Raw genomic sequence first — 23,223 nt, forward strand, 5'->3', positions numbered from 1 at the left:
GAGATCTTTTTTTCTTTCTTTCTGCATGTAATGTTGTAGATATACCTTTTAATAGCTAACAAAAATACATGATGTTATAGTGAGCTTTCCAACCTCTCAGGGTTCTTCTTCAGGCTTAAATGGTATAGATCTGAAGAGGCATACATATTTACACACATACTTATGACAAGGCACAGACATGGATGTGAATAATTTGCACTTCAGCAAACCATTGGCCAACTTCCGCTACATTGATGACATCATATTCATCTGGACCAACACCGAACAAGAACTAATAACATTCCATGAAAGATTCAGTGCATTCCATCCCACCATAAACCTGACATTAAGCTACTCGTAAACAGAAATCACCTTTTTGGACACCACCATAAAGATTTTAAACAACTCAATACAAATATCCCTATACTGAAAACCGCCCGATCGGCCCACATACCTCAGATGGGACAGCTTCCATCCTGAAAACGTGCATGGTATACAACCAGGCCATTAGATACAACCAGATCTGCTCCAACCCAATAGAGAGGAGCATCTATACCATCTAAAAAGGACATTTATAAGTCAGGGCTACCATCCCACCTCAACTGATGACCAAATCACCAGAGCCACCCGGATACCCAGAAATCACCAGAGCCACCCGGATACCCAGAAATCACCAGAGCCACCCGGATACCCAGAAATCACCAGAGCCACCCGGATACCCAGAAATCACCAGAGCCACCCGGATACCCAGAAATCACCAGAGCCACCCGGATACCCAGAAATCACCAGAGCCACCCGGATACCCAGAAATCACCAGAGCCACCCGGATACACAGAAATCACCAGAGCCACCAGGGTCCCCAGGAATCAACTACACAGAGAATGAAAGAAACAATTGTGTACCTCTAGTAGTAACCTACAACCCACAGCTAGAGGTACTAAGGCAGACTGAGTAAGGTATGATAGAGTTTCTTTGCAGTTTCCCAAACTCCAGTCCTCATGGACCCCCACAGGTCATGTTTTCTGGATTTCCTCAGTATATTGCACAGTTGATGTAATTCTTGGCAGCACCTCAGACATTGTCACAGGTGTTCTTACTATAGGATATCCTGAAAACATGACCTGTGAGGGTAATGAGGGCTGGAGTTGGGGAAACCCTGCTATACAAAGATGACAGTCTTAAAATTAGATTTCCAAACCATATTCCCAGACCCTCCCCTTCTGTGTTACGGGAAACCTCCAAATTTGAGGAACTCTATAATCAGAAGTGCATTGTCCTCCGACACACGAAAAAGGAACTTATCCCTGCAATGTAAGGAGCTGTAAGACCTGCTGACATGTACGGACCGCCAACATGATATGGATCCCCAACACACAGCAGGACTATAAGTTCCCTGTAATGTAAGGAGCTGTAAGACCTGCTGACATGTACGGACCGCGGACAGGATACATAACCCCAACACACAGCAGGACTATAAGTTCCCTGTAACGTAAGGAGCTGTAAGACCTGCTGACATGTACGGACCGCGAACATGATATGGATCCCCAACACACAGCAGGACTATAAGTTCCCTGTAACGTAAGGAGCTGTAAGACCTGCTGACATGTACGGACCGCAGACAGGATACATAACCCCAACATACAGCAGGACTATAAGATCCCTGTAATGTAAGGAGCTGTAAGACTTGCCGACATATACTGACCGCGGACAGGATACAGATCCCCAACACACAGCAGGACTATAAGATCCCCAGGACATTCACATGTTCCACATCCTATGTTGTGTACCCAATTCGGGGCAGTAAATATTCTGTTGGGGGCCTTTATGTTAGACAAACAGGACAAAAATTAAAAGCCAGGATGAGCCCTCATCGTCACACAATTAAAGAGACAGAATTTCCTGTGGCCAAGCACTTTTCTAGCCACGGACACAACATAGAAGATATGAAAGTTATGATACTGAAAGGCAATTTAAAGTCACAAAGCCATAGAAGAATTTTGGAATATAAATTTATAACAAGTTTTGACACTTTCAATAGAGGGCTAAATTATTCACAAGGATTTATGTGAGAATGGGAAGTATGAGAAATCCATAGCACAGATAACACTGCTGGCCTGGTGACCCCCTAACACTAATACAGGGACCATAAAACATTCCATCCCTTATCAGTGACGATTTTAAGACGTTCAAGTGCAAATTATTTACATCCATGTTTGTGCCTTGTCATAAGTATGTGTGTATGCATATGCATGCCTCTTTGAATCCATTTCATTTAAGCCTGAAGAAGAGCCCTGTCTTGGTTCGGAAGCTCACATTAACATCATGTATTTTGTTAGCCATTAAAAGGTATCATATCTACAAGATTACATGGTTTCTCTTGCTAGGAAGAAGCAGAAGCTGGAAAAGAACTACTGTTGGATGCAAGCAGTAGTATCAGGCATACACATCACACCGTGGGTGCTTTGGGAGGCTATTACAGAAGACACTACTGTAGTGTACAGGACGGTACACTCCATACAAGACTGGACTCTGAGGAGAGGTAAAATGATAATGTATATGTTGCTTCAATGTTGGTCAATTCCTAGACTGTCACAACCTAGTTTAAAAGGCTTTAGTCAGACAACCAGAGAAATACGGAGGAGTGAGCAGGAGAGTCTTCAACAGTCTAAAAGGAGGAGATCGAGGAGCAAGGAACAAGGGGATTGCTAGACAGAGCTCCAGAGAAAGGAAAGCTACTAACCAGTGTGATGGGAAGGACAGAAAGTGTGAGTACCCAAAAGTTCAAGAATCACACCAAAAAGAGTGAAGAGGAGGAATAGAATAGATAGTGTTTCCTAAGTGCTTTATGGTTCCTCTAGATTCTTGCTGAAGTCTAAGATGTGAAAGAAAGAATCCACCAAAGACCAAAGCAATTGTAACATTCATTAAGGAAACTCAGACCTCAAAAGACTAGCTGCAACTAGAGAAAAGCAGGAGGGCAAAGCATAGAGAAAAAGGAAGAAAACCCGTGCTTCATTACTGTCAGTGCGACCATTTTTTGTCCAGATAGAAAGTCTGCACCTCATGCCTGTATACTCCCTAATTGTACTGCCCCTACGGCCTCCTACAGTCAGGTCGAATCCCGCTGCGAGAATCCTGCAAAATGCAATTCGAGAAAAATGTAAGCCGTGCCCCTATAGTGACCCGTGGCTCACCTCCTCCCAGCATTTCGCTCTGCGCCGGCAGTCACACAGTCGCGCATGCGCAGAACCAGAGCTAGCGCGTCACCAGTGACGTTTCTGTGTGGGCCTCTACGAGGCTCACATAGAGGTAGGACATGCCGCAGAATTTCCGTCCGTGTGCATTTGGCCCATCTCTGAGTAAAGTGAAACTGAATTGCACTGAAAATACTAAGTAATTCTATATTGAAGGGCTTATTTACACAGCGTTTTCACGGCCGGCCGATATAGGCTTCCATTTGAGCAGTCCCCCCTTCCCTCACCGGCTCTCTGCTTCTCTCCTTTACTCCGGCGTTTGCAATAGGGGGGGGGGGGGGGCAGAGCTAAGCTCCGCTCTGTCCCGCCCACTCCTATTGCTGGCTATGGACAATGGATGGGGAGGGAGGAGGGATCTTAGCTCCACCCCCATCCAACCCACTCCCGCTGCAAACCGCTCGGAGGGGGAAGAGAGAAGCAGGGAGCCAGTGAGGGGGAGGGAATTGGGGGACTGTTCAGATGGAAGCATATGTCGTCCGGCCGTGAAAATGTCGGCCGATATATGCTCGTATACATAAGCCCTAAAGCTGAAAAAAAGGATATAGAAAAATACTGGTATGGAGGCACAACCCTCTAAGCTACTAGAAGATGTAGATCAAGGTCCAATGTGTGATGCTGAAAGCACTTTTTTTTTTTTATTATTTCACAAAACAAAAACCAGCAATTGAAAACGCGTTTCGGGGACGAACCCCTTCATCAGTTCGGCTGGATAGAACAACAGGATGCCTGGGGGTGACACAATTCCAAAGGTGTATTGGATGTGTCAGAGGTCCTGTATGTGCAGGGGGATAGGGGAGAAAAAAAAAGCACTTTTTTCTCCCCTGCACATACAGGACCTCTGACACATCCAAAACATCCATTTTTATATCATTTGTTCGGTCTGTACACAGACTGGCATCACCCTATGGAAACTGCACCAGAAACATATTTTAAAGGGAGAAGAGCAGCTGCGCCTCCGTGACAGAAAGATGCCTTTCTGCTGCTCCTGCACTTGGATCTGGTACAGCTCGCTGCACTATTATTGATCAAAAATAAAAAAACTATTTATATTTTATGTAGGACACAAAAAGGGACATTTGGGATTGTGGGAATAACGCTTTAATTGCGGTCATCTAACCACAATAGGCATAATAGGAAATTCTACAGATATTGCAGGCACAGAAGGTACGATGTTCAGCAGCGACCATTGTCTGTCTTCAATAGGACTCTGCCTGCAGTACCGATCCAGGCCACTGCAAAATGTACAGAGCTGTCAAACTTCCTGTAGCAAAACAGCTAGAAGACGTGGGACAGCCCTTTAACGACTTTGGCTTTAAGGACGTTGCAGACCTGTTATCAGGTCATCAGCTCTGAGCCGAACCAAGATCCCAAGGTCTGCTAAAATTAGGAAAACTGAAATATGGTCTAATAAATTGTCTGTTAGTGATAGACTGACAGGCAATAATGTTTTGGAATACTAAGTATTTAGTACAGTATAGAGCAAAAAGTACTAAAATATTAAACGTATCAATGGCAAAATAGCTACTTTTTCCATAAATAGAAGCCATTAAAAATAACACTATAAAATGTAAGTTATTGAAAATGTAAAAAATGCAAAAATATCCTCTTTATTACTTGTGTGCAATGAAGGGTCTCCCCACAACAGACTTCCCATACTCCCCAGGGGCAAGAGCTGCAGGATTACTACTAATTATCACCTTGCAGCTGGCAGTAAACGAGGCGTGTAGAGCAGTAATCTAGCATTTGTCATCACTGATTGCTCCACACCATTGTGCTCTCTGCACCAGTGGAGACAGCCTGCGGTTAGGCCAGGTTTACACGCCAATATTCTCATGCTAGCTCCGGCCGACTGATATGGACAGAATTCATATGTACACAAGTGATTTTTATATTTGGAGTGATGGTCATGCGCTATCTTTGTGCGAGTCCCACACATGAATAAGACATGTGATAAGCAGGGTCTTGTCCATGTGCTCTGCGATGCAACACGCGTGTACACACAGCCTTGTGGCCCTTTTGCACTGGATGATTATCGTTCAGATTCTCGCACTCCAGCAAGAATCAGAGCGATAGCGGTCCGGTGTAAACGCATGCCGCGACTGAATGACATTTACTGTAAACAGCAGCCATCCACTTTTGAACAACTGTCTGCTTACTGTGAATGGAGAACGCTTCCTGGCCGCCCCGCCTATGAGGGATGTCGGAGATACCCCTGTGTATCAGCACCGCAGCCAGCATCACTGGGATGAGCGGTCCGGCCATCATTTGCCCACCAGCTCATTCCATGTAAAAGGAAAATTAAGCTGTCGCCTATTTATTGGGCCCAGGGAAAACTGCAGGGGCAAATCAATCAGGATGGACACTAGGGACACACTGAGCAGTGGAGATGTGAGCGATAATGAATAACTCACTCTTATCTCTAACAGCACGCCCACCCTGTGGCTCCACATCCCCCCACTCTGTGTAGAATCCTAAGCACAGAATGACTCAGCCCCCTCGTTTACTAGCCCCTTCCCTCCCCATGACGTAAAGGTACGTCATGGGAGCGGGGTACTTCCCGCAAAATGACGTACCCTTACATCATAGGGATAGCGCGAGAGCATGACAGTTCTCGAGCTATCTGGCAGTGGGAGCTGGCTGTCACTAATAGCCGGCCTCCCGCTGCAACAGCGGGGGTGCATCAGAGATGCGCCCATGCTGTTAACCCCTTCCCTGCCGCAATCTAAGTAGATCGCGGCAGGGAAAGGGTTCACAGAGGGGGGCGCACTCCCTCTGCGACTTCAGCCGGCTCTCGCAATGTTATCGCAGAGAGCCCGGCTGGTTGCTATGGCAACAGGACGCCATATTCCGGCGTCCTGTATTGCCATTGAGTTTGATTGCTGTAATAAGTGATAAGGCATTGCAGGAGAGAAGTCCTGCAATGCCTTATCGCAGCAATAATCAGTGCTACAGTGCAAGTCCCCCAGAGCGACAAAACATCTAAATAATGTACAAAAAAATAAAAATTAAAAAAAAAAAATGCAAAAAACCCCTCTTTTTTATGCTCTCTCATATTAGCATAAAAAAAGAAAATAGAATTTATTGCAGAAAAGTGGAAAAACCTAAAAAAAAATAAGCATTTTAGTATCGTTGTAACCGTACCGGCCCGCAGGAAAAAAATGGATTGTGTCATTTATGCTGCATAATTAACGCTTTAAAATATTATAATATATATATATATATACACATACATATATATACACACACACACACACACACACACATATATATATACACATACATATATATATATATATATATATATATATATATATATATATATATATACACATACAGCAGGATTAATGCGTTTTCTCTCCCTACGATCATAAATAAAAGCTTTACAATATAGTCCATGTACCCAATAAAAACTACAGTTCGCCACGCAAAAAACAAGCCCTTATACGGCCGCATTAATGGAAAAATACAAAAGTTATGGCTTTTGAAAAATGGAGTTGAAAATCTACCAAAAATCATTTGGCCCTCAACGCCAAAATAGGCCGTGTCATTAAGGGGTTTAAGACATACATCACCTGACAACAGGCAACGGACAGTAAATGAGAAGGAACAGATCCCCAGAGGCCAGCACTTTATAGATCGTTCTGCAGCAAAATCATAATTCTAGATAAACCCTGAATGACACTTCTGCTGCTTATTCCATTGGCCATCACATCAGCACAAGCCATGTAAAGGGTCAGGGCTAGAAGTACAACGAGCCATTACATAACAGTCATAAAACGCGTTACCTTGTCAGCATCCTGCTCAAATAGTCGAAGCTGAAAGCACTGGTCCAACTTCAGCTTCCGATGGTGCCAGACTTGATGTAGGTGTTGTCTTGTGGAATGTAGCCTATCTAGCATGGTCGATACTTTGGGTAAAAAATTCTGAAGGTCGGCATTGCCAGAGCTAGAAGTTTTTTTTGGAAAACTGTCACTGTTTTGTATCCTTTCCATGAGTTTTTGTCCTTCTATATCCAGGTCTTCAATGGGGGCTTTAGTAACCCTTTTTTTTAATTGGCAATGTGAATCAATCATGTTTCGAGAACCTTCTAAATCCTGAGGCAGGTCCTTGTTACCAAGCATTTCTTGTAGCTCCTCGAGTCGTGAAAGCATATGAGTAGCTTTACCAATGAAATCCTCGAATGCCAGCCGGATTTCTATCCATTCTTCATGGTTATACTCCAAGCTACCATCAAATTCATGCGTTAACTGAGAAGGATCGACAACTTTGGTAAGGCCTTCTAAAGAAACCATATTAGTCTAAGGAAGGGGGGAAAAGAAAAAAAAAAAAAAAACACGTTAAGAACTAAGCTTATAGAATATGAACATGTACACAAAGCAGTGTTTTCTATTCTCAAATTATGGCCCCCTGCACACTGCAGAGCCGGGTCCGCAAGTGGAATCCAGCTCTGCCAGCAGCGGTGTCCGCCCGTACCTGTACACAAGTCTACAAGCACAACCGCAGCGTCCACGAGCGGAAAATCATAGCAATTCTCCGCTCGCGGGATTTAAATCGTGGCATGCTGCGATTCGCCGCGGTGAGCCTATCAGATCGGCTCACCGCAGAGAGCTGACAGCGCCCCCCCCCCATCCGTGGCGGCACATCGCTGGCGATATTCCACAACGGCCATGGACAGGGGGCCTTATTCAGAACAAGCCTAAATCTACACAAACTGCAACACTAGCGTTCTCCATAACAATGTGGGAATGACCTATTCTACCATAATCTGCACCTATTTTTGTGGCTCGTTATTCAGTCCTCATTCGGCACCATTATAACGTACGCTTTTGAATTTATTCATTTTAAGCCGTGTTGCAGAAATCTAACAGTTATTAGTCAGGAAGCCATCTTGGTGTAACAATGACTTGGCATCTAATCTAGAATGCATGCTACCTCTCATAGCATTTATAACACTACAAGTAGTCAAGTTGGGATAGAATTGTATCATTTCTCAACCGCAGCAAAAGGAAAAAGAGCATTAATATTCTATCATTTACATAGATGCATTGAGACGAATACAAAACCGGACAGCGGGTCATCAAGGCTTACACAAAGGTTACAAAGAATGTAAAAGAGCAAATTGGAGAAGGAGAACAAGAGAGAGATTACCTCAAATTCAAATTTGGAGCTTCCAAAATTTATTCTCTGCTTCTGCCAAAAATTATCTGGCTTTATGATTAGTGCAATATGAATACAACAGGGAAAGGATTCTTGCAAAATCTTCAGTAATGGCTTAATAGAGTCCCACTTAGAGCCACGCATATCTACAATTACTGTAAAGCCCCGCTTGCAAACCTCTTCACTGTAGGTAAGAGAAAAAAGCAAAAGTATGAAAAGTTACATTTAATTTGGGAGTAAAGGAAACAAAGGAGGAAGAAAGATACATTAATGTAGTTATTTTATGGAATAGCAGAATATGAAATGCTTCGTGTACATGAGCCATCAAGCAACCGGCTCGACTAGAATAGTTGGCATCCCCCTCACTATGAATTGTAGAACTATTGATCAGGCTTGGGCTTTGTATATAGCCCCCCATAATCCCCTAATTGCTTCTCATGTGGCCAGTGTAGGGTACTGCGCCCGGTGACGAGAGATAGTACATACTACCGTAGTATGTCTTAGGAGCTGCTCAATATAAATAGACGCATAGCCTATGAACTAGTGATGAAATGTACGCTTGGACTAGAAGGCATTCACAATGATGTACCATCCTAATTCTGGGGACCATCTAGGTGTCTGAGGGAAGCATGCATATGACCCCACGGGCTTAAGTTACATTGAACGGTTCTGCATGAGTAACCAGTAAGAATGGAAGATGCAGTATAGTACGGAACACCCTCAGAATTCTCTGTGCTGGGGTCTGTGCCACCCGCAGCGCCGCTGCTACATACTGACATCATTAGCCACTGGAAACATTTGTGCTTTGCAAAGCCATAAGGTTTAGTTGGTGACAATGCTGGAGTAGATCCCCAGGTTGTTCTCCAGCCGCCGTGGTAGTCGGCCTGCAAGGGTCACCATGCAATTACACTCCTTCGCCGCGCTGAAGCCACCGGTTGGGCTTGCAGGGAAATGTTTGGGAAAGCTGCATACTTATAAAGGATGACAGGAGGAACTTAAACACTTCTGAATTTTGGTGCTGAAGACGCTTCAGATGCCACAGACAGCGAGAATTACTAACGAACTACTAGATCGAGTCAAGCCAAAAGCAACCCGAGGAGGTCGCAAATTTCAAAACAAGAGCCATCTTATTTTGGACGCATCATGTGAGCAAATGGACTGGAGAAGGACATTATACTGGGATGTGTCAGTGGTCCACGAAGATGTGGCTAAGAGCCACCTGGTTAGACACAATCATGGAAGACACCAGAATGATTATTTGCCAGTTGAAAGGCTGAACCTCCATTCACTGGGCCGGTGACAACATCCCACATGAGGATTGGCCATGTATGAGGGAGGCACTCTGTGACTGTCTTAATGTCCTATTGGTTTTCTCTCCATTGGCCACTCACCATTCAGCGTCGCTGACTGGTCAGTCAAATGGGAGAACCCCTCCCTTATGATATATAACCGCTGTCATGCAGGTGGATGCACGTCTAGTAACCCCGAAACCCCTGAAGATGCCACTAGGATGGCGAAACATGTTGAGGGGAGGGGGGTGGGTTCTATGTTTCTTTTAGCTCAAACACACAGACTAGGCGATATTATTTAGGCAGGGTCGTTATTCTGCAGCTGTGACCTGATACCTTATAATGAAAACAAAGGTTTGGTACCGTGTTAGCCAGTAGAGCAAAATGTGGTTCTTCTATGGCTTGAAGCCGCCCTTCAAGCACTTTTCTAGTCAGGGATACGACTTAGAAGATATGAGAGTTATGATATTGAAGGGTGGTTTCAAGTCACAAAGCCATAGAAGAATCTGGGAACATAAATTTATAACAACTTTTGACACTTTCAACAGAGGATTAAATTATTCACAAGGATTTATGCATGAATGGGAGGTATAAGACCTCTAGAACACAGATAAGACTGCTGCCCCCCCAGTAATTCAGGGACCATAAAGCTTTCACTGCCTTACCAGTGGCTAGATAAAAATGTTTGCAGTATTCCTTTAGGTGCAAACCAATCACATCCATGTCTGTGCCGCGTCATAAGTGTGTATAAATATTCATGCCTCTTCTGATCTATTTAATTTAAGCCTGAAGAAGAACTTAACGTTTGTTCGGAAGCTCGCTATAACATCATGTATTTATGTCCATTAAAAGGTCTCATATCTACAAGATTACTTGGTCTCTCTTGCTGGGAACAATCACCTGATACCTTATATAACCACCTTATATAACCACCGGCTGTTTAGGAGAGCCCTATAGAGTGCAGTACACCGCAGCGCTCCCGGCTGTCCTAAGCAAGGGATTGTAGTTTTATTTCCCATGCCTCTTAGCATTTTAATTTAGTTCAATAAAAGTAAAGATTTTAATGAGGGTCTCCAAGCGGGAAGGGAGGGGGGGGGGGGGGGGGGGGGTCCTTGTCATTTGGGCAATTTACAATTTATTCATGAGGGTCACTAATCCCTCCCACCCACCTGCCATGATTGACAGCTTTAATACTATTACAAGACATAATGAAAAAAACTGTTGTTGGGTTTCGCAGCGCCTCGTGAATGAGCTGAGCTCTTCTCTTCTCTGAAACCCTTGCCCGTTACCCCAAGTGACAGCGTGTATGAAGCATGAAGTACATTATGGCTGGGTTCACACAGGGCGTATTCCCGTCGGAAATCTCGCGGTTTGGCCGAAGCAAAAACCGCGAGATTTCCACCGGGAGAACCGCCGCGACGGCTTTGAAGCGGCCCGGCCGCTCGCTTTTACGTTGCAGCCGGCGCTCCCATAGAGGAGAGCGCGGCGAAAGTAAACAAAAAAGAAAAGTAAATAGACATGCTGCATCTTTTGAAACCGCGGCTGCGGCGGCCGCGGTTTCAGCCGGGCTTACTGCAGCGAATTGGCCATCCCGTGTGGACGAGATTTCTGAGAAATTTCGTCCACATGGCTGGCTAATCCAGAGATTAGCGGCCGCGAGCGGATTTGCCACGGCAAATCCGCCCTGTGTGAACCCAGCCTATGGCTTCACGATTTTTCTCATAAAATTGGCAAACCTCTGAAGATGAAACAAGTCGAGGACCTTTTCTTCTAGCTCTTCATTGTACGGCTCGTTATTCACTGAGGACATGAATACATTGATAACAAAGTAACAATTCTCCTGTCAAAGGGGTGTGTCTATGAACAGTCTGATTGGACAGTGTCAGACTATGCAGGGGCACAACCTTACTTGGCAACGCCGATTTGTCAATTTATTCAGGTAAAAAAGTGGAACAGAGCAATGGAGGAATGCAGAGCTAGAAGACACCCCAGAAATGTTATTTACTCCAAACAGGTCATGAGAGGTACAAAGAAATGTATACATACCTAGGTATGCAGGCAAGATATGACAAAAGCCTTCTGAGATCTTCTTGTCTTATCCTATCATGATTGCTCCTAGCTGGGAAAGTTAGAACTGGACCTCCTCTTTTATCTCTTCCACCTGTACAAAAAGATATACTTAAAATATTTAATTTCAAAAGGGAACTTTGGGCCGATGCCTCCTGCAATAGAGACTACATACTTCAAAGATATGTTGGCAGCATATGGTTAAAAGATCAAAGTGTCGTACATAGGGATGGAAGTCATTGTGAGACAGTGGAGCAATAGCGGAAAAGTCATTGGCCTATATGCAACCAAGCCCATAAGCCAGGGGGGTCCAGAGGCCTCCGTAACTAACCTCATTAACTTTGACAGAAGTGCCCCATGCGCTCCGATCAACCTCACCTGCACCAAGAAGTCGCTGCAATATACTGCCTCTCCAGCCCCCCTATCCCCTGACATCCCTGCTGTCACATCACTAACTGTCATGATGTAGCCTGCTAGGCAAAACTTCCTGCGCAGCATAGCCCGACCTCTCCCCCTCTCATGCTTAAAGTGTGCAGAATAGTAGAAAAATGGTGGAACGACCCCAGCAGAAAATGGAAAGATCGAATTGAGAACAATTTTTAGAGGGTACTAGGCTAAAGAAAAAAGTTTCTGTAGAGGTGAAGTCCCCCTATGTGTAGTAGGTACAGCCGACCCAAAGTCCCATCATACCCAGCTGGGTAAACCCTACAAAGAATTTTGCGCCATGTCTCAAGAGAAAACAACCCCTCAGAAGTGGTATTACACTTTGTATGTTGAGCTATGCTGAAGGTGATCATCACGTCTGTCCTGCCAAGTGCATTATGTGGGGGCCTGCAGGATGAGACATATCTGATATTGAACATGCTGGAAGAAACAATGTATCCGCTGTTTCATCCCATTTCTTTTTGGTTCATAAAGGAGATTTTTCCTCTTTACAAGTCTGCACTATTAAAAGAGTTAACCGCCCATTACGGGGTGGAGATCATCATCATCATTGGATGCATATTTTGCAAACTTCTGAACCGCGTGGTATGAACCGCCGACAGCTATTTTTATTGTTTCCTTGTATCCCGCCTCTGGGGTCATGTGTTCTTGTTTCAAGCACCCCATTGCCTGTATATTGTGATTCTGTGCTTCCCCAAAAATAAGACAGTCTTATATTAATTTTTGCCCCCAAAAGAGGGGCTAGGTCTTATTTTCAGGCGATGTCTCATATTTACCTAACCATTGCGGAGGAGTGATTTATGAATTGGCTGAGCAGCGGCATTAATTGGCCAATTCATAAATCCCGCCTCCACAACGCGATGGCTGTGATTGGTTCTTCGACCGCTGCTCAGCCAATCAATGCATCAATGAACCAATCACAGCCATCACATTGATTCATCGAGCACTGCTCAGCCAATCGGAGCCATCCCTTCCTGGAGGTGGGATTTATGAATCCCGTAACAAGGAAGTGATCTTTAGTGGGCGGCCAAGGACTGCAAGAAGCGCGCTGGAGCTCCGGAGAGCAACGGGAGGCACCTGGACTAAGCCTGATAGGAAATGTATTTTTCTTTTTTTTCCCAATCTAGTGCAGCTAGTGCTTATTTTCGAGGAAGGGCTGCTATTTTAAGCCTCCCTGGAGGGGGAAAAAAAAAAACACAGGGTAGGGCTTATTTTGAGGGTAGATCTTATATTGGGGAAACAGGTTGTGTGTGTCACATGTGCCTGGATGTTTATGATTACGAGCAACATGCTTGCCTGAAACACGCAAGACAGCACATGTCCTTTGTTCCTCCATGTCTGTCTGGATCATTTATTAAGGTCGGAAAGCTTTTAACCCAATGATGGACTTGCTCCATTTAATTGTGCAATAGCTTGGGAAACATCTAACCCCTTCGTGACCGCTAATGCACCCTTTGATGGTCTGTATCAGCGGCCTGTGAATGAAGAGAGATCACAAAGCGGTCCCTCTTCATACACCGTGCGCCGGCTGTTTCTTACAGCCGACACCCGGTGGCAACAGCTCCGATAAGCCGCATGGCTGATCGGAACGGTTAACCCTTTAAATGCCGCTGTCAATTCTAACATCAGCACAGGGGTCTCGTATGGCCCCTCGCAATGAGATCGCAGGGAGCCGTGCAGGAGTCATGGCAGCCGGGGGCCTTTTGAAAGGCCACAGGGCTGTCATGGCAGAATGCCCATCAAGCCATGCCCATGGGACTGCCTACTCGATCGCAGTATGATGTACTGCTATGGCACGTCAGTACAGTACATCAGTCAGTGTGGATATGCCAATTTTGTCCGGTTAAAACACCGAAAGCAAATGGAATTCTGCTGAAACGAATACCAAAACTTGTAGCTTTCATCTCAGTTTCAAAAAATGAGTCTCCAAGCCGTCCAGAGATCCGTCAGAGGGCCGGTTTTGGGTTGTAAGACGAAACACCTGGACGCATGAACAAAAGAGGTGCCATGTAGCCTTACATGCAGATTTGCAACATGTATTAGTGCAGATTCACTGTGGATTTCATCTCCTCATATGAAGAGCTGAACTCCGCAGCATATATTAAGTTGTGGATTTGACATCCGCACTGCAAGTCAATTCACGCTGCAGTCTCATGGCAGCATCTGGAGGAGTTTCTTGGAATCTCATCCACATTGCTTGTGCTGTAATATAATGTGTATTTCCCACATGCAGACCCATACGGGAGAATATGCAGCATATACATATCTGCACCGTTATCAGTGCTGCTACCAGTATATACAAGTGCATCGCTGTCTGAAAACACTCAGATGTTGGGGGTATAGTTTTAAAATCTGTAGTATAGATGTGATTTGTATTAGGCTTTCAAACATATCAAGATACAGCTTACGACATTAAACGATACACAAGAGGGGGGCGTGGCTAAGCCTGGAAGGAGAGCGGACGCACGAGGAGAGGGCTCCTCAGGTAAAGTTTTAAAAAGTTGGAAATAAGTGGTCCCCCTGACATCTGCACCAGTGGATTCCCCATAGACGTTCCTCTGGGACAGTGGAGCAGAAGGGGAGATTTCCCACCTCTTCCAGACGCTTTACACATCGCGGCCATGCTGGGCCTAGTGAAGAGGCTGAAGCCGGGGCCTCAATTTTTGCAGGGTCAGCAGAAGTGTGCAGTGAGCGAACCCACGATCCCCGCAGCAAGAAAGGACCCGCACAGCGCTTCAGCAGTCCCTGAAGAGAGGGGTGAGGAGGCTTCTGAGGGGGACTCCCAGGATAGTGCTGCTGGTGCTTGTAGCCGCCCGACGGGACCTGAGCAGGAGAGGAGGGGCTGTGCTGCTTCTGGAGGTCCCCAGCGTGCAGCAGAGGGTGAAGAACAGCAGGGGAGAGGGCTGCTGTGGAAGGCTAAGCTAGGCTCCGCACAGAACCGTGTCAGTAAGGCCATATTACAGCCTGCAGTTCTCCCCTTCTGCCGGCATCCCATCCTCTTCTCAAGTGAAGATCGCCATCTAGTGGGGACTGTAATAAAAGCACAAATCTCCATCTACATTTGATTTTAGCTGTATGCCTGGCTCCCAGCAGCTGTATTCCTCCTCAAATATAGTAAATAAAAAGCTGCAGTCCTGCTATAGAATTCCCCACCGTGCGGTATCCCTCTAAGGCTGGGTTTACACGGGGCGGATTTGCCGCGGAAATTCCGTGCGGAATTTCGCCACGGCAAATCCACATGCGGCAGCTAATCCCGGGATTAGCCAGCCATGTGGGCGAGATTTCTCAGAAATCTCGTCCACATGGAACGGCAAATCCGCTGCGGTTAATCCGGCAGAAACCGGCGGCTGCGGGGTGGATTTGCCGACCGCAGCATGTTAAAAATTTTTTTCCCGCTGCGGCCGCGCTCTCCTCTATGGGAGCGTCGGCCGCAGCGGAAGAGCGAGCGGCCAGGCCGCTTCAAAACCGCCGCGGGTTTTGAAGCAGCGGTTCTCCCGGCGGAAATGTCGCGGTTTTTCGCTGCGGCCAAACTGCGACATTTCCATCGGGAATCTGCCCCGTGTGACCGTGGCCTAAGACTATGCCATATATTGTGGGTACCAGCCGCAGCATTCCTGCCGCTATGCCATCTACTGCAGAACCTTACATCATAATACCATCAGCCGCAGCACCGCCAGCCGCAGCACATTATGCAATAGCACCGCCAGCCGCAGCACGTTACGCCACACCACCTGCATCAGCCCTACTGGCGGCAGCATCTCAAGCAGCGGCATCCCCGGCTAGCCCTCTAGTACATGGTGCCACCCTAACGCCACACCACACAACTTGGGTGCACCCTTGCAGCTACTTACTGTGGCCATGTAGTCAGAGAGCTGCGTAGCTCCGCACGGTCACATTCAGATTTCACCAGCATCAACATCTAAGGTCCATGTAATCTAACCTATCACTTTGCATTTCATCCTTTTTATTTGAATGGCCAGAGGAGGCCATAAAAAGACCAAAATATCACGAGTAGAGAACGATCAGTAATCGACTTTTTAGAAATGATGTCCACTCGCTCTAATACACAGGACAAACTGCATCCACCGATGAAACAGCAAACGGGATCAGGGAAATCATCCTCAGCCTCAAGCCAAATGACACCTGATCCTTTCTTGCAGACACCACATAGCCCCGACTGACTGTCACAGGAGTTCCATGGCCAAGAAAGTTCTGACCTCACTCCCAATACGCAAGAAGATCAGGAAACCCTTTACGCAACCTCGGTACCAGCCCCTTGGTGCCAACCAAATTACTCCCCAGGTGCCAGAGACTAACTAAAACTCTCAGGCAGGACCTATCGGAGATTGAAAGGAGATGGGATTTCTTGGATTCCACAATGCCCAGAGTGAACCAGAACTCCAAGATGGTGTCTGACCTACAAGAACGCTTGGAAGCCGCCAACATGAAAATAGAGGATCTGGAAAACAGATCCAGAAGAGAAACTTTCAGGATTAGGGGACTTCCAAAAAGTATCACAGACATTCCCAAAGCAGTCTCTGATCTCCTCCTGTCCCTCATTCCAGACATTGAGCCTTCTCACATGGAGTTGGATAGAGCACACTGGGCCCTGACAGCACAGCGCAAGGAGGGTCCCCCTAGAGATAATCGTTAAACCGCATTATTATTCCATTAAAAAGAGAAGGTAATGCAAGCTTCCAGAGCGAGTCGTTCCATCTCCATCGCAGGCCACGAGGTCCAAATTTTCTCAGATATTTCACCTGGGATGATTCAGAGGCGCAGAGCATCGAGCCCCTTACTGCTCCGTCTGGCAGCCATCGCTGGTCTTTCCTTTTTCGCCTTTGCTTTTTATACAAAAACAAGCAATAAGGATTCCAATCCTTTGCCGAAGGCAAACCCCTTCTCCAACTTGGCCTCCATTCAAAAGAGCCTCCCCCGTCGGACAGCTCGACGGATGATTTAAGACACACTCACCACTTTGAATGTCTACAACTAAGCGGAAATCGGGACCCACAACCTGAACTTTAGTGGTAACAGCAGTCCATAAGGGATCTCCCTTATACATTTTGTTTCTTATTTCGCATTGAATGTCATGCAATAATACCTGTTATTAGATATTGGTGGGCCATGTATGTATCATAGGCATCTTTATAGTCATAGTCTCTGGTAGACGGTTATAGTTGTTTTTCTGTATTTAACTTTGATGTTGATATTTTGCATCTTCAACGTGATCGTTGCTTCAGGAGCTTCTGCTCCCTACCATGATGGACTGGCGGTGGATAGTCATATCCACCATCCATCCAACGCCGCTATTGCGACACTACTTTGGGGAATATATTCCCCCACTTTTATAGTTTGTTAGTATTTTCGTGTTCTCGGTCTTCCCCTGTTTTATGTCTGTCGTCTCCCCTTTTGTGCACTCCACGCTTTCCTTCCTTTCAGGGCTCCAGACATTGTCCCTTATGGCGGGGTAATCTGGACAGTTTTTCTAGGTCATTTTGATCCCAGACTCTGACAAGTACCTTAAAAGGCATTTTTATACTTTTTCTAAATAGGTCTACTAAATGTATCTCGTCTCACACAATGTCCAGGGATTTCATTCGCCTGTCAAAAGACGTAAAGCCTTTGAATACTACCACCATAGAATTCGGGCAGACGTTTTCCTTGCCCCCCCACCCCGACCCCGACTTTTTTCCACCGCAGCTACCCAACGCACGACCTGGCTTCTGCTCGGAGAAAAAAAAATGTGGGGGATCTGGATATCCAGACATACTTCTTTCGTCCTTCAAAAGATTCAGAGACCCTGAGGGTAGGTTTTTCATATTCTCAGGTGTACTTAACGGCTCACAAGTTACTTTTGTTAATTGTTACACCCCCAATACTAAACAACTTCCATTCCTGCATAACCTCTTTTCCTCTCAGCTCCCATGAAACGAAGGCCCACTCGCGGTGGGTGGAGACTCCGGCCTAGCTATGGATAAAACTAAAATCATTCCCTCCTACAGCTCCCGCTTACCAATTCACTAAACTCCCGCACTCCTTTGACCTGGTTGATGTCTGGCGAAAATCACCCCTCGGACCGGGATTATACTCTGTAGCACATAATCTATATACCAGAATAGGCCATGTTTTCATACAAACCAGATTTGCCCCCAAAATAGCTCAGGCCAAGATTCTGACCTGCCCATGGTCTGACCATTCACCGTACCTAATCTGATTCACAGAACTGGCCAGAGATTTCTCTCCTCTCGCTCCCCCGCCCCTTTCCATTGAGATACACAGCAGCCGTTCACTATTGAACAGCCACTGTTTAAACAGATCGACGAGCTTCATCACTCATCTTTTATGCTGCAGTTAATACCAATTTCTGAGTAGCATAAAATTGCAACATCAACTGCAAAACTCTCTATTAACGCATCGATAACAGAAGCGGGTTATAAACTTCACGCGTTGGTATCTTGTTTCCAGGGATGTCAGACCTATGTTTTAGGGGATGCGGAGGGGAGGGACACGTTCTCCATATCTGGTGGACCTGCCCTCGGCTCCGCAGGTTCTGCATTCAGGTTTACACCCTTATATATTCCATTACTAATATTTTGTTACAAAAATCGTCCTGGGAAGCTTTACTGGGGAAACACATCCCTAACATCCCCAAACACTCATAAATGGAGATCCTATTGTTTCCTAGCTGCACGTACGGCAATCGCTGCTCCTGGAGGAAAACATCAGTTAGTGTTGATTTGGTTAAAATAAAACGGTCATGGATTCTGGTTAATGAGCAGCTGGCGGCTCTTCTTGCAGACCGTGAAGCGGTATATGAAAGAATCTGTCACCTTGGTACCAATACTCGCTCACTATATGTCTATGGAACCCAACAGCTAGCTCTGTGACCCTCCCAGGGGCCTCTAGCTCACCTTCAAGTATATCCTCTACCCCCCAACAAAGATATGAGGTGTATGTATATCTATCTATCTATCTATCTATCTATCTATCTATATATATATCTACAGAGCTAAATCAACAGAAGAGTTTTTTGTACCCTTTGAACTCAGGTGCGCCGATATGACAAGCTACAAGCACAGCCAAACTCCCCCACCCCTTGATCCTCTCCTTACGTGTTTGCCCTACTGTCTTTATACTTGTTTCTCCATAAATGTTACTCTTGGTTCGGGTCTCTTCAGGCCGATTATATTTTGTTTCAGTAGGGGTTTATCTAATAAAGGAATAAAACTTTGAATTTTACTTTATTCTTAGACTCTGTAAGAAGTAATACCCGAGATGTAATTTGGGGCATTGTACCCAGTTTTGTAACCCCCTGACTATGTAAATGAATGTAAGATTGAAAGTCATGTTTAATATGTTTTGACCTTTCCAAAAAACTAATAAAAAAAACTTTATGAACCAAACATAAGTCAACAAAAAGGGACCACAACTGTACGTCTATTATACAGTGTTTGTCATTGTTTTTACAATGACCGTGAATATATTTTTTTTTTTTCTGACAAAAGGCAAATGTAACCTCTGTTCTGGCACTGCATCTTTATATAGCAAGCTCTGTTCTGGCACTGCATCTCTATATAGCAAGCTCTGTTCTGGCACTGCATCTCTATATAGCAAGCTCTGTTCTGGCACTGTATCTCTATATAGCAAGCTCTGTTCTGGCACTGCATCTCTATATAGCAAGCTCTGTTCTGGCACTGCATCTCTATATAGCAAGCTCTGTTCTGGCACTGCATCTCTATATAGCAAGCTCTGTTCTGGCACTGCATCTCTATATAGCAAGCTCTGTTCTGGCACTGCATCTCTATATAGCAAGCTCTGTTCTGGCACTGCATCTCTATATAGCAAGCTCTGTTCTGGCACTAAGTCTACTGGGCTTCATTCTGGTAATGTGTTTAGTAGGTTTGGTTCTGGAACAGCATACACAAGGTCAGAGGGCAACCTCCATGTATTGCCGTCACGACGACGCCGGGGAAAATTGGGTTTACCCTAGAAAAAAGGGGCTAAGGGGCGACCAAATAACTATATATAAATCCATGAGGGGACAATACAAGGATCTCTTCCATGATCTGTTTATACCCAGGACTGCGTTGGTAACAAGAGGGCATCCAAGCAGGTTTCATCACCAATACAGAAGAGGGTTCTTTACTGTAAGAGCAGTGAGACTGTGAACTCTCTGCCTGAGGACGTGGTAATGGCAAAATCCATTGAGTTTGAGACTAGATGTCTCTCTCGAGTAGAAGGATATTACAGGGTATAGACGGGCGGATTTGTAGTTCCGGGTCTTATATTTAGGTAGGAACTATCAAAGGTTGATCCAGGAATTATTCTGACTGCCATTACGGAGTCGGGAAGGAACGTTCCCACAAATGGGCTAATTGGCTTCTGCCTCTTGGGGTTTTTGCCTTCCTCTGGATCAACTAGGGGGTAGAAATAGGCTGAACTAGATGGACATTGTCTTCATTCGGCCTAACATACTATTATGCAAGAGAAAAGTAGCACAAAATTGTATTCTGACACATTAAAAAGTAGAATAATTTTATTGGCAACTAGAGGAAAAACAAGTTAAAACGGTGAAAAGCCAAGAGTGACCATATAAAAACTGCAAATCAACCACAGCATGATAGTTAAGCATCAATAACGAACGATTCAAGAATGCATCCTCATATAATTAGTATAAATCTAGGAAATACAGAGGGCAGAGAAGCTCAATGCAGACTTGTCTGTACAATTCAGAGCAATGTGATATATAATCTATAGACCTGCTAGTTAATCTTCATCTGCCAGGGGAGCAGACAGGCAGCGAAGACAGTCAAAAGGGGCACAGCGCTCGGGGAATAGTTGCAGCCGGTCTGTTCCAATGATCTGCAGGGGTCTCGGCAGTGGAACCCCACTTATCAAAACTGACATACTGCACTGACACGTCACTGCAGTTACTCCTCCAATGATAGTCCTTGGGGAGCTTAGCTGCTGCAGACAGTAGGATGACCGCTGTCCTCCCCTTGTCCAGCTGCCCGGCTTTACAATCCCTGAATTTCCCCAGTGATGCCAGAAGCAAACCATCCAGTGACAGTTGTCACTTTATGCGCCTCTTCCTAACCCAACTGGAACACCAACAGCATGTACAGTGTACCCCACACATGGCAGCCAAGAGCCAAGGCCATACAATCATCTCAAAAGTATTGATCAGTGGAGGTATACACTAAGGAAAAGCCACCTCCCCCCCTCTCTGTATCTACACACTGAAGAGAATCCACCTCCCCGTGTGTGTGCGTGCATGCATGCATGTCACACACACATACAAATATATATACACACACATACATACACACTATCTATCCATCTATCTATACATATACACACACACAAATTATATGTGTGTATATATATATATATACACATATACACATACATACATACACACACACACACACACATTATATGTATATGTGTGTATATATTATATATACACACACTATATATATATATATATATATATATATATATATATATATATATATATATATATATACACACACATACACACACACACACACACACACACACACACACACACAGAGGAGAATCCACCTCCCCCTCTATGTAAACACGCGCAGCACCGCACACATCATCCATGGGACAACAGCGGGGTCCAGTTAGACTAATGTGAGCGCTGCTGAGCGGCGGTGGGGCCGACTGTGGGCAACGTAGCACTTGGCCAAAGCTGGCCTGGCCAGCCAATCCAGCGGGAAGGGTTATGGTCGTGCATCTTGTCTCCACACCTTAGTACCGGTGGTTTCAAGATACAATAATACCTGGGGAACCTCCCTCCCCTCCCCGCGCATATATCCTGAGGGGGAACCTCCCTCCCCTCCCCGCGCATATATCCTGAGGGGGAACCTCCCTCCCCGCGCATATATCCTGAGGGGGAACCTCCCTCCCCGCGCATATATCCTGAGGGGGAACCTCCCTCCCCGCGCATATATCCTGAGGGGGAACCTCCCTCCCCGCGCATATATCCTGAGGGGGAACCTCCCTCCCCGCGCATATATCCTGAGGGGGAACCTCCCTCCCCGCGCATATATCCTGAGGGGGAACCTCCCTCCCCTCTATGCGTATATATTGAGGAGAATCTACATCCCCTCTGTGTATATACTGAGGAGAATCCCAAGCAGAGGAGCCCTGACAATCATCTATTGATAACCTGTCCTGAGGGGAAAAAAAGTGTGAAAAGCTTTATAACTCCCGCAGTGCTTCCACATTGAGCATACATTTACATGTGGTCGTGCAAAATCCACACCGAAATCTGCTTAATTTCTCTGTCAAAATCAGCACCATTGGTGCGGATCCACAACAGACTTCACTCCTATTGAAAGGGTGAAATTATTTGCAGATCTGCACCAATGTACCTTTAAGAGGACGGCCGAGGCACTAGTTCTACATATAACCGAGGGACGATATCCGCATCTTACCACTTTACAGCAGGCTGCTAAGGCCTTCCACATATCTTCACTGTCTGAGGCAAGATGGCAGAGGGTACCGCGCAGGCAGTGCTTATCACTGCCAGTCAGGCAGCCTCAGGAAAGTTGAGGATGTACTTGGCCTACTGGGAGGGCTGTGCTCCATACGTACAGGAATAGTGTCATGGATGGCCCGCTCCCCTCCACCCGCCTCTGATTGATCCTCTCTCCAGTACATGTAGCTCCATAACCCCTCCCCGTGATCGAGAGCCGTTTATACGGCACAGATGTGATGTGGTTTAGTCACAAATGGCCACCCAACTAAAATGCCTGGCCGCCATCTGCAAACTCTTGGTTGCAGTAACAACTATGTAAGACGCCATGTGGAGTCCTGCAGAGGGGCCGCTTTACATGGAGGATGCATTGTTTTTGTGTTTTGTTGTTTTTTTAAACGGCACAATATATGAAATGTAATTAACTTACCAGACAAGTAGGCAACCTTCTCCTTTAATATAGGTAATACTTCCATAGCCTTCAAGGTCTCATTTCTTTGAGTTCCTACAAGAAAAATCA

The 23,223-nt window shown here is 45.6% G+C and overlaps 1 protein-coding gene across 3 annotated transcripts in view; it reads right to left on the reverse strand.

Moving 5' to 3' along the window:
* Window positions 1-23,223, reverse strand: part of TRIO (trio Rho guanine nucleotide exchange factor) — a 259,897-nt gene that overhangs the window by 225,244 nt on the left and 11,430 nt on the right. For all 3 annotated transcript variants that reach the window (XM_066585716.1, XM_066585718.1, XM_066585717.1), the window contains exons 2-5: window positions 23,134-23,208; window positions 11,726-11,840; window positions 8,382-8,574; window positions 7,019-7,531 (exon numbers count right to left, since the gene is read on the reverse strand). In XM_066585716.1, coding sequence (XP_066441813.1) covers window positions 7,019-7,531; window positions 8,382-8,574; window positions 11,726-11,840; window positions 23,134-23,208 — 896 coding nt within the window. The remainder of the gene's footprint in view (window positions 1-7,018; window positions 7,532-8,381; window positions 8,575-11,725; window positions 11,841-23,133; window positions 23,209-23,223) is intronic.

The sequence above is a fragment of the Eleutherodactylus coqui genome, chromosome 12, assembly GCF_035609145.1.
Source record: "Eleutherodactylus coqui strain aEleCoq1 chromosome 12, aEleCoq1.hap1, whole genome shotgun sequence".
NCBI classification, from domain to species: domain Eukaryota; kingdom Metazoa; phylum Chordata; class Amphibia; order Anura; family Eleutherodactylidae; genus Eleutherodactylus; species Eleutherodactylus coqui.